Here is an 11983-nt window from a genome sequence, read left to right as displayed (position 1 = left end):
GGCCAGGTCAGGCCGGCAGCCAGGCCTCTGGCCTTGGCCTTGGTGGCCCGCGTCGCCACTCTCTTGCCGTCGGCCCGGGGAGGCAGCGCTTGGCGTCGCTTGGCCTGGCCAGGCCGGGCCAGGCCTGGGCCCAAGGCAGCAGGTGGAGGTCGCCCCGCCAGCTTCCGACTTCCGCAACAAACGTAGCTCAGCAGGCAGCTCTGCAGCAGGCCAGGCCAGGCCAGGCCAGGCCCACAAAACCCTCGGTTCTTGGCTCCGCCTCCCGCCTCCATCATCATCACCACCTTGGCCTGCCCTCCTCACGTCCCCCTCGTCCCGCCTAGACGCCTTTGTGCAACGACTTCGGCAACCATGCTGCGCTCGTCCCTCAACGACGCAGCAGCAGTCGCCTCCGCAGTCTGCCAGATCACAAAGCGCATCGTCGTCGCCGCTCCCGCCTCGGCAACCCGTCCTCTGCACCCACAACCATCTACACCATGGCCTACCCAGGTGCACCAAAACGCCGCCGCCACACCTGCCCAGACTTCGCCAATGCACCACCCTGCTGCCGTCGAACCGCATCATGAGTCGAGTCCAGCATCGCACGACGCTGCGGCTTCGTCTTTGGCCTCGACTTCGGCCACGGCCGCTCCGGTCCCACAACCGGGTGCTGCCAGCCCGACGACCCCACCACCACCCCGCCCAAAGCCTCGTCCGTGGTCCACGCACATCAGAGCTGCCCAGATCTCCCAGACTGCTTCGCCTCAAGACACGCTCACGACTCCCTCGGAACCCCCCGCACAGCCAGCCCAACCCTCATCCACGTCCACCTCTTCCACCCAGGACCACTCGACGCTCAACCCACCTGCCGCTCCACCGCACTACGACGACCGGACGCCAACGATAGACGACAGAGTATCGCTGCCTCCTCGCGCACCCGACGGCACGCACACCGAGATGAAGGTCGTACACAGCGGCAGCAGCCGCCACAGCGCCGTCACCCGTGACCCGAGCGTCGACGCCGACGCCGCGGCCAGGTTGGCCCTGATGCGCGGGCTCGACGATAGCCTGCATACCTACTATGGCGAGCCCGAGCCAGCCCACACCGCTGCAGCGGCGTCGTCTGTATCCGCCGTCGAGGCGAACACTGCGGCACATCCGACAGCGGGACCAGTCGCACCAACGTCGAGCCCGCCAAGTCCTCCGACCGACACGTCGGATCCAGTGGAACCTGTCGTACAAGTCGCCCCGCAGCCATTACGGACGGCAGCGCCGTCTAATGGGACGCCCGAGGCCGTCCCCGATGTAGGCGTCGACGCCACGGCACCGCCAGCCGACGTCATCGGCGCGGAACAGGAAGAGTACGATGCGGCCACCGAGGTGCGCGAGACACCGCTGCGCGCCGCAAAGGTGCCCTCGTCGCGCCTGGGCCGCCTCTTCCACTACGGCAGCCTGGGGGCCGGTCTCGCGGTGGGCACCGCCGGCCAGTTCTTCCGCGGCGGCGGCGGCGACTCGTCGGGCGGCGGCGGCATGGTGCTCTCGGAGCAAAACATCTCCCGCCTCGTCGACAAGTTATCGACGATGCGCGGCGCTGCTCTCAAGCTGGGCCAGTTCCTGTCGATCCAGGACACCAACGTGCTGCCGCCGCAGATCGAAAAGGTGCTGCTGCGCGTGCAGAACGCGGCCAACTACATGCCCGTGTGGCAGATGCAAAAGGTCATGTCGGCCGAGCTCGGCTGCTCGGACTGGAAGGAGCGCTACTTTGAGAGCTTCGACGAGATCCCGTTTGCCAGCGCCTCGATCGGCCAGGTGCACTCGGCCACGCTGCGGCGTGACTTTGCCGACGACCCGAGCATGGCGGGGAGGCGGGTGGCGGTCAAGGTGCAGTTCCCCGGCGTGCTCGAGTCGATCGACTCGGACCTCTCGTACATCCGCTGGCTCGTCTCGGCCTCGGCGCTGCTGCCGCGCGGCCTCTTCCTCGACAACTCGCTCAAGGTCATGAGCCGGGAGCTGCGCGACGAGTGCGACTACGAGCGCGAGGCCGAGATGGGCCGCAAGTTCCGCGCGCTCCTCGAGGGATCCGCCGAGTTCGAGGTGCCCAAGGTGGTCGACGCGCTGTCGACGCGCAGGGTCCTCGTCACCGAGATGATGCGGGGCCGTCCGCTGACCCAGGCCTCGCGCTACACGCAGGAGAAGCGCGACCAGATTGCCAGGTCGATCCTCAACCTGTCGCTCTCGGAGCTCTTCCGCTTCCGCCTGATGCAAACCGACCCGAACTGGACCAACTTCCTCTACAACGAGCGCAACGGCAAGCTCCAGCTCATCGACTTTGGCGCCACGCGCGAGTACTCCAAGGAGTTTATGGACGACTGGCTCAAGATGCTTCAGGCCGCCATCAGGGGCAACCACGACGAGTGCGTCCAGTGGAGCCGCAAGGTCGGCTACCTAACCGGCGAGGAGAGCGAGGTGAGTCGAGCTCGGCCGCGTGAGGCTCTGTTGCGCCACCGTGGCGGCGAGGCGAGGGCGACGGCGTGCTGACGTATCTGCGCGTCTTGACCTTCGCGACTGAACCCCCGGCAGCGCATGGAGAGGGCCCACGTCGACTCGATGATCGCGCTCGGCGAGCCGTTCCGCGACGGCTCGCCTGATCCGTACCCGTTCGAGTCGCAGACGATCACGGACCGCGTCAAAGCGCAGATCCCGCTGATGCTCAAGGAGCGCCTCACGCCGCCGCCCGAGGAGACGTACAGCCTCAACCGCAAGCTGAGCGGCGCCTTTCTCCTGTGCGCCCGCCTCAAGGCCCGCGTCAGCTGCCGGGGCCTCTTCAAGTCGATCGAGCAAGAGTACCAGTTCGGTCCCGTCGCTTCGCCGCCGTCTGCCGCTGTGGTGCAGGGCGTTCGCGCGGCGTCCGCGCCCTCGATGCCGGATGGCCGAAGAGAGTTCCATACGTCGAGGATCGTCCGCGAAGCGCGTCGCGTCCTCGAGCAGAGGGAGGCAGGCGGTGCCGGAGGTGCCGCCGGGTCGGGCGATACGGGCCCGGCCTCCCTCGGAGCAGAGCTCCGCAAGACGATCGGCAGTAGAGACCGACCGAGGCCAGCGAGACGTGAGCATCTGCACTCTGTGTCCGGATAGAGCGGGGCGGAGCAGATCCATGGAATGCCAGCCTTACACGCCCTTTCGACCTTGTCCTTCGGTTGTCCCGTCTTGTGTTGCCCCGCAATGACCGACAGGGCACGGCATCAACCTCAACGATCGGTTCCCTCGCTCTCGGATCGTCGCTCCGGTCGAGACGGAGGGGACGGTGACGAGTCTTTCGCCTGGATTCGCCGCGGGGTCTTTTGTCGAAACGGGCAGCGATGCGAATGCCGAAGCGGGCGGCGTGGATCTCGGGAGGAAGGTGCTCCCGGCTGAAGTGACGCCGTCCAGGGCCGAATCGCCGATGACGGCGCGGCAGGACACTGTCGAGTCCGACTCGGCCAGCCCGCCCCTTCCGCCCGTCGAGGGTGCAGACGAGGCGGAGTGCAAGCCGATGGGCCCGACGGTCATTCGTGGCATCACGATCCCACTCAAACCGCCGCCGCCTGGTCCTGATGGTAGGTCCTGCCGCCGCCGCTGCGAATACGGCGCTTCCCGCGCACAGCGGTTCGCTGAAACACGCCGCTTTTCCTCATCTTGCTTCTCATACCCGACCGCGGCCCAGAATGTTGCATGTCCGGTACGTGGCCGCTTCCTCGGTTGGACCAGTCGGCTTCTGCTTCCCCCTTCGCGTCGAGGCGTCCGGACTGACGAGCCCCACGCCATGCCACTCCACGCCACGCTACGGCGACAACCGATCGACAGGCTGCGCCCACTGCGCGTACGACATCTACGCCGAGGACCTCGAAGACTTCCACTCGCGCCTGCAAGACGTACGGGCCCGCCTCGCCGCGCTGCAGCCGCCCGTCGCGGCCGACGAGTGGCGCGAGGACCTGCTGGGCTCGTTCCCGTCGTCGGACCCTGGCGCCGAGTCCGGGACCGGTCCATCGGGCGGCGAGGATGTAAAGGCCAAGGCGGAGAGGGAGGTGGACCAGGTCATTGGCGATCTCGATCCGACCATGAAGGCGTTTTTGGAGATGGAGAGGAGGATGAAGAAAAAGGAGCGCGCCAAGGCGGCGCAGTAGTAGAGGGGTGGCGGCCGTCCTGATTGCCGTCGTGGCACGAATGCAGGTAGGCTTGGACAGCGCCCTTCTCGATCGCGGGATGGCGTTTACTGAGCATTGCGCGACGATCAACCAAGTCGCGAGTTGGACGAGCCAGGCGCAGATGGAAGGGCGGAATCTCCGGCGTGTCGAGCTTCTCAAGGCAGGGCTGGCCATCCTGCAGCGTCCATCGTTCTTTCCTGAAAGCCCGTCTGAGCGCCAAGTCATCGTCCGCAGCCGGCCAGGGGATGAAATTGGCCGCGCAGACGAGGTGTCGAGCACCGTCCACGCCGCGCTGCGTGCAAGAACGAGCCGACCCTCACGCCCGCGAGATACCGCGCCCGCAAGGTCAGCACGAAGGGGGTCACCTCACCCGAACGCCGGCCGTGTCGGACCTCGACTTTGGAGCCGAGTCGTCGAGCGGTTGAGGAGCACGAGGGCGGCAATGGAGAGCGCAACGATGACCAGGTTGACCACGGCGTGTTGTAGCGACTCGACCGGCCGCAGCTCCGCCCATGCCGGTACCTTGAAGAAGGCCATTCTTGCACGATCGAAGAGTGAGATGGTGGTGGTGGTGTGGGTGCGAAGCGAGTGCAGGACGGCCTCGCCTGAACCTCACGCGTGCCTTTCGGCTGCCGCGGGGCCCCGGCCGTGCACCAGCCCGGCTGCGGTTCTCGGGGTACAGCCAACAAGGTTCAAGGGCCGACTCCCGAACTCTAGACTCGACGCTTTTTTTTTTTTTTTTTCGCGCGAAAGAGATGGCAAGGTCGAGCCCATCTTCGATGGCTCGGCCGATCTAGCAGGATGCAGCGGAACCGACTTCAAAGCGAAGATTTTTTCGTCGCGCGCGGGGTCGGGCGGGCGACGGCGAGCGGGGACGACCAGAACCGTCGTCGGCCCACCTCCTCCTCCCGACACCACCACCCCCTCAAACCCATCCTATCCGTCAAGATGTCGAAGATTCAAGTGTCAAGTGAGTAGCTGTCGATCTCTTGTCACGGATCGCTGGCGTGCAATCCGGCCCGTCGTATTCGCCTGGCCTCGGCTGGCGCTCTGTCTCGACATCCTTGCGAGTTCATCACTCAAACCAACGCCCCCTTCCGCCCTCCCTCCTCCTTCCCCAGGCGTGCGAGCTACCATCAAGGACCTCATTCAGGCGAGCTCCGACAAGAGGAGGAACTTCTGCGAGACTGTCGAGCTGCAGATCGGTCTGAAGAACTACGATCCTGTGGGTATGCTGTTGGGATGATCTGGGCGGCTTTGCGCCTCAACTTGGCTGACCGGATGTGGCCTCTCTGGGGCTGTGCGTTTCGACAGTCGCGTGACAAGCGTTTCTCGGGCACCATCAAGCTTCCCCATGTGCCTCGTCCGCGCATGACGATGTGCATTCTGGCCGACGCTGCCGATGTCGACCGTGCCAAGCTGATTGAGCTCGAGTACATGACGGTCGAGGACCTCAAGAAGCTCAACAAGAACAAGAAGCTTGTCAAGAAGCTGGCCAAGAAGTACGACGCCTTCCTTGCTTCCGAGGCGCTGATCAAGCAGATTCCCCGTCTGCTCGGCCCCGGTCTGTCCAAGGCCGGCAAGTTCCCTACCCCGGTCTCGCACAGCGAGGACCTCGAGAAGAAGGTCAACGAGGTCAAGAGCACGATCAAGTTCCAGCTCAAGAAGGTCCTCTGCCTTGCCGTCGCCATTGGCCACGTCCAGATGACCGACGAGCAGCTGCTCGCCAACATCATGCTCGCCATCAACTTCCTCATCTCGCTGCTCAAGAAGCAGTGGCAGAACGTCAAGTCGCTCACCATCAAGTCGACCATGGGCAAGCCCTTCACCCTCTACTAAGCGGGTCGCCCTTGCCCTGGTGGACCTGCGGTGGTGGGCAGGCGCAGGCGAGCGGCGCACGCCGGCGGCGGCCCTGCAACCGGGTGTAGCCTGATGCGCGCGGTCTCTCCCGTCGGCGGTCCATCCTCGCCGCTCCTTGGCCTCTCCTGCGCCACGCTTGACCCCTCTCCACCCCTCCCTCGTGACGCCCGTGCGTCGGTCTTCGCCTATCCCCCTTGATGATCCTTGTCCGGACACCCAAAAAGCATCTCGCACGCTTACACCCAGCCGCGCTGGGATGGCGGTCTGGTCGTTGCAGGTCATGCTGCGGGCCCCGTCCTGTCCCGGCGTGGTGAGGGGAGCTCGAACGGATCCTTCATCAATGACGAAATCGACCCTTTGTCACGATCCTTGCTGGCCCGTCGTGTGCCCATCTGCGCCGTGATGCCTGTGTGCGATGGCGAATGCCGACATCCGCGTTGCCTGAGCGAGCTGTCGAAGCGGGCGAGCAGACCGTGACAACTCTGGACCGAATGATGGAGATCGGAAAGGGCGCTGGCACTGCGTGTGCTGTGCAGCCGCACGAGAGAGACGCGCGGCGGTTGAAGTCGAGAGGGGACCCCTGGTTGGCCATTTGAGGGACGCCCTCGCTCGGCCCGAAGGTCGTGGGCCCCGACCCCACCACACCTTTCGTAACCCTCGACCCAGCCACAGCAGGCAGACCAGGCAACTCGGCAGCATGCATGCTCCATCTCCCTGGTGCTGGTGACGGCCTTGCTTCGATCCATGCATCCCGACAGGCTGTCAATTCCCGGCGTCTGCTTGATTGGGGCCGGTATGCTATTTCTGGGACATCCAAACCGCCCGCTCCTGACCTGCTCTTAGCTTGATTGGGCGGATGGATGCTGTCGCGTGGCGGCGAACAGCCTGGCCTGCCATGCGCCAGCCATCAAAGATCGACCGACTCCTGCGTCCACGGCTTCCATGCGCGCCCTGTCTTGCCCTCGCCTTCGTCCGCCTCACCCTCGACCCACGTACGTCGATGTGGACCGTCCAATGAGGGCGACCGGCCCGCACCTTTGGACGATGTTGTCAAAGGCCGCACGACGAGCCCATCAGGCTGTCAGGTCACGCCGGCGAACACGTACGGTCCGATCGAAAGGAAAGGCTGGGTCGCTGGCTCGGTCAACCTCGATGACGATCGACGAGGCAGGCAGAGCGCAGTTCGAGGCTGTCAAAGAGGGCGGCGGATCTCTGCGCCGCAGCCTCGCCATGCGGCCATCCAAAGACAAAGGCGGCAAAGGTCGCTCCACCTCGCCCGTCATGTTGCAGGCGATGCGTCGTCCGAGGAGGTGGGCTGCCCCCCGCTTCGCTCCCGATACGGACGATGGCCTGGCCGTGCTTGCTTCCTTGCCGGCCGGCCGGTCGGCCATGCGCGGTGCCTGTTACGTGGTAACCCTCGACCCTCTTCGTCACCCTCGACCCTCTCCGTCACCCTCGACCCTCGACCCTCGGCTTGGTCCAGCCCCGCACGACTCCTGGTGTACATTCCCCCGCCGGCGGCGGCACGGCTCACAAGCAGAGAACAACCCGCCTGCCACTTGGGGAGAAGCAGCGATGCCACCATGCCGGAGCTCCCTGCGCCGCTGCTGGGCTGGAAGATCAACAGCGCGCCCACCCAGCCTTGCCCTCGGGCCCTTATCGACTCGGGATCATCTGGCAGCGCGGCCAAAGGGGCAAGCGTCGGCGAGGCCATCGTCGGTGGGTCGACCAGCCGCAGCGCTCTGAGCTTGTTTCAGCAGCGCCGCGTGGCTTCGTCGTCCACCTGGCCTTGCGGCGCCCAGTGGTGAGTGCTTTCCGCCCACCTCGACGCCCTACTGGCCATCACCGTCTCGCCTCGCCGTCCAGTGGCCACGTTGCTTGCCTGGCCAGGCCAGCCCGAGTCGGCTCGTGGATGGATCTGACGGCGGGCTCCTTGCCGCTTTCTCGTCCCAGGCCGCCTTGCACAGCCACGGCGCCTGTGAATGGCAAGAGACGCCTCCCCTCGCCGCGCTCCTGGTCGATGGCGCAACGTTCGTCCTCGTCGCTCGTCGCTCGGCGCCGTGTCCACCCCTTCCTGGCCGCCCGCGCGGGTCACAACGACAGAGAGGAGCCTATAAGGAAGCCAGGGCGACCTTCATCGTACTCTCGCCGCCATCCCTCGCCCTCCCCGGAGTCTCTCATCGTCCTCCCCACTTTCCTCCGCCTTGTGCTCCTGTCCACCACGGAAGACCAACCCAGCTGCCACCTCCACCACCTCGCCGGACCGCAGCCCCTCGCCCGAGATGGATCCCGAGAAGCACTCGTTGGACGGTCAGGACGACAAGGAGCGCGACCTCGACCTCGACCTCGACCACGACCACGACCTCGAGAAGGGCGGCGTTGGCCACCCATCCATCCTCAACAAGACACACAATGCCACCTTCGAGAGCCAAGGTCCCTCGCGCCTCCGCCTGCAGACCAACAAGACGCTGGAGCGCACCTACAGCGTTGCGCCCTCGATCCGCGGTCCGGCACGCGTCGAGGCGGGCGCCAAGGTGCCGGGCGAGTTCAAGACGCTCAGCCTGCAGCTGTCCCAGGGCGGGCTCAACGATCGCATCGAGCGAAAGAAGCGCGAGCAGAAGACGGTCAAGGGTGCGTTTGCAGAGTCGACGAGGAGCGGGGGCGGTCGTCTTGGCGAGCAGACCACATGCTGACCTCCTTTCTTGCGTTCCCCTCGCGGCGCCTGACCCGACAGAACTGTCTGAGCTCGACTGGCACTCCATCAGCGCAGAAGATGCGCTCAAGCGCCTCGGTTCGGCGGCCGACGCGGGCCTCGACACCTCGCAGGCCGAGCGCCGCCTCAAGCAGTACGGCCGCAACGAGATGTCCAAGCCGCCGAACCGCTGGGCCCGCAAGCTCTTTGGCTACGTCTTTGGCGGCTTCGGCCCGCTGCTCGTCGCCGGTGCCATCGTCTGCTTCATTGCCTGGAAGCCGCTGGGCAACCCGCACCCGCAAGTGTCCAACCTCGCCCTCGCCTGCGTGCTCGTCTTTGTCGTCGTGCTCCAGGCGGCGTTCAACGCCCACCAGGACTGGTCCACGGGCCGGGTCATGGAGTCGATCGCCGGCATGCTGCCCGAGGCGGTGATCGTCGTCCGCGACGGCCAGAAGCACTCGATCCCGGCCGCCGAACTGGTGCAAGGCGACGTCGTCGTCATCTCGCTCGGTTGCAAGGTGGCCGCCGACTGCCGCATCATCGCCTGCTCCGACGCCAAGTTCGACCGCAGCGTCGTCACGGGCGAGGCTGACGCCGTGGCTGGCTCGGTCGACATGACCGAGCACAACTACCTCGAGACCCGCAACATTGCCCTGGCCGGCACCAGCTGCGTCAACGGCTCGGCGCTCGGCCTCGTCGTCGCGACGGGCGACAACACCGTCTTTGGCCGAATCGCCAAGATGACGAACCGTCCGCGGACGGGCCTCACGACGCTCGAGCGCGAGGTCCGCCTGTTTGTCTACACCATCGCCGCCATCGCCATTGGCGTCGCCGTCGTCTGCGTCATCTTCTGGGCCGCCTATCTGCGCCCCAGGCACCCCGACTTTATGTCGACGTCGGCGCTGCTGGTCAACGTCGTCTCGATCCTCGTCGCCTTTATCCCAGAGGGCATGCCGATTGCCGTCACCCTCTCGCTCACCGTCACCGCCCGCAAGATGGCCAAGGCCAAGATCCTCTGCAAGCAGCTCTCAACTTGCGAGACGCTCGGAGCCATCACGGTCCTTTGCTCGGACAAGACGGGTACCCTGACGAGCAACCGCATGACGGTTACCTCGGTCGGCGTCCACGGCTTCACCTCGGACCCGCTCGACGCACGCGACCACATGACCACGGGCGGCCCGCTCGCTTCGGCCTTCACCCAGCTCCAGCTTGTCGGCGCCGTCTGCAACGCCGCCACCTTTGACGCCGCCTCGTGCCACCTGCCCGTCCGCGAGCGCACTGTGCACGGCGACGCCACCGACACCGCGATTCTCAAGATGGCCGAGGAGATGGCTAGCGGCGTCGAGCGACTCTCCAGCGCCTGGACGACGCGCTTCCAGCTCGCGTTCAACTCCAAGAACAAGTTCATGCTCAAGCTTGTCCGCGCCTCGGACGCTGGCGCTGCGAGCCGTGCAATCTCGATCGCCGAGGCGGAGCGCTTCGATGCCGAGCGTGACCTGATCCTGCTGGCCAAGGGTGGGCCGGATGTCCTGCTCAAGCGCAGCGCCTACGCCCTCGACGCGTCGGGAGAGGTGGTGCCGCTGACCGACGAGATCCGACAGTCGCTCATGGCCACCCAGGCAGCCTGGTCGTCGCGCGGCCAGCGAGTCATCCTGCTGGCCCGCCGCATCGTCACGTCGACGATGATCGACACTTCGCTGCCGATCGAGGATGCGGCGGCGCTCGCTCTCAACGTCGACCTCACCGTCGTGGGCCTGGTTGGCATCGTCGATCCGCCGCGCCCCGAGATCCCCGAGGTGGTGCGCACCTGCCGCGGCGCGGGCATCCGCTTCTTCATGGTCACCGGCGACTTCCAGCTGACGGCCGAGGCCATCGCGCGCCAGTGCGGCATCGTCACCGCCGAAAAGGTGGATCGCTTCGACGCGCTCTCGACCGCCTCGCTGCCCGAGTACGACACCTTCGCCGATGGCAACGACACACGTCCGCAGCGCGCCCTCAGCCTGACGGGCAGCGACCTGATGCAGATGGCCGAGGCGCAGTGGGAGCAATGCTGCCGGTACGACGAGATCGTCTTCTCTCGCACCACGCCCGAGCAGAAGCTGCGCATCGTCAAAGAGTTTCAGGCGCGCGGCGGCTGCGTCGGCATGACAGGCGACGGCGTCAACGACGCGCCCTCGCTCAAGCAGGCCGACATCGGCATCGCCATGGGCGGCGGCTCATCGGTGGCCATGGAGGCGGCCGACATGGTGCTGCTCGAGAGCTTTGCCAGCATCGTCGACGCCCTCGTCTTTGGCCGGCTGGTCTTCTGCAACCTCAAGAAGACGGTGGCCTACCTGCTGCCGGCGGGCACGTTTGCCGAGCTGTGGGCGGTGCTGCTGTCGTTCTTCTTTGGCCTGCCGCAGATCCTCAGCAACCTGCAGATGATCTTTGTGTCGGTGGGCACCGACGTGCTGCCGTCGCTCTCGCTCTGCCTCGAGAAGCCCGAGTCGGACCTGCTCAAGCGCAAGCCGCGCAACGTCAGGACCGACCGCCTGGCCGACTGGCGCCTGCTGACGCACGCCTACCTCTTCGTCGGCCTCCCCGTCACGGCTGCCTCGTGCGCCATGGGATTCTGGTGGATGCAGCGGCACGGCGTCCCCTTCAGCGACATGTGGCTGCGCTACGGCGGCGGGCGCGTGCAGACCGAGTCGCCGGCCCTCTTCAACGAGGTCCTCTACCAGGCCAACGCCGTCTACTTTTTCAACTTGATTCTGATGCAGTGGTTCAACCTGCTCGGGTGGCGCACGCAGAAGCTCAGCAGCCTTTTCCAGCAGCCTCCGATCGGCAACGCGCGCACCCAGAACCTCGCCCTATTCCCCGCCATGGCCTTTGCCCTTGTCCTCGCCGTCTTCCTCTCCTACATCCCCGCCCTCCAGCGCGTCTTTCTCACCCGCGGCGTGTCCGTCGAGCACTTTTTCCTGCCGATGGCCTTTGGCGCGACGATGCTCCTCGTCGAGGAGGGACGCAAGTACCTCGTCCGCCGCTACCCGCGCGGCGTCGTCGCCAAGATGGCCTGGTGAAGCGCCGCCGCTTGATGCCCTGCGGGCTCGCCTCGCCTTGTGATCTCGCCCACGAAAGCAACGCTCCCCTCGTCATCTCACGCACTGTAAACAGCCTTGTTTCAATCTCACGAATCCAGCATGGCAGAGTCGAGAGCAGGACGAAAGCTTGTCGGCGAGCTTTGTCCTTGGCCTGATGAGCAGCCCGCCTCTCGTGCGGAAAGCTCGGGGGC

The 11983-nt window shown here is 65.9% G+C and overlaps 3 protein-coding genes across 3 annotated transcripts; all 3 read left to right on the top strand.

Moving 5' to 3' along the window:
• Window positions 1–936: 936 nt before the first annotated feature.
• On the top strand, window positions 937–4139 carry PFL1_01805 (uncharacterized protein; the record flags this gene model as incomplete). The annotated part of the gene is made up of 5 exons (XM_007879314.1): window positions 937–2445; window positions 2560–3082; window positions 3210–3572; window positions 3680–3694; window positions 3820–4139. 5 exons carry the CDS (start codon window positions 937–939, stop codon window positions 4137–4139), a joined length of 2730 nt encoding a protein of 909 aa, XP_007877505.1.
• Window positions 4140–5108: 969 nt separating this feature from the next.
• On the top strand, window positions 5109–5999 carry PFL1_01804 (uncharacterized protein; the record flags this gene model as incomplete). The annotated part of the gene is made up of 3 exons (XM_007879313.1): window positions 5109–5130; window positions 5282–5385; window positions 5475–5999. 3 exons carry the CDS (start codon window positions 5109–5111, stop codon window positions 5997–5999), a joined length of 651 nt encoding a protein of 216 aa, XP_007877504.1.
• Window positions 6000–8302: 2303 nt separating this feature from the next.
• On the top strand, window positions 8303–11771 carry PFL1_01803 (uncharacterized protein; the record flags this gene model as incomplete). The annotated part of the gene is made up of 2 exons (XM_007879312.1): window positions 8303–8651; window positions 8755–11771. The coding sequence occupies 2 exons, from the start codon at window positions 8303–8305 to the stop codon at window positions 11769–11771; spliced, it is 3366 nt and encodes a 1121-aa protein (XP_007877503.1).
• Between the last annotated feature and the right edge of the window lie 212 nt (window positions 11772–11983).

Source organism: Pseudozyma flocculosa, assembly GCF_000417875.1.
Source record: "Pseudozyma flocculosa PF-1 unplaced genomic scaffold scaffold00004, whole genome shotgun sequence".
Taxonomy (NCBI): domain Eukaryota; kingdom Fungi; phylum Basidiomycota; class Ustilaginomycetes; order Ustilaginales; family Ustilaginaceae; genus Pseudozyma; species Pseudozyma flocculosa.
The sequence above is the reverse complement of the archived record's forward strand: the minus strand, read 5'-3'. Positions and strand labels throughout refer to the sequence as shown.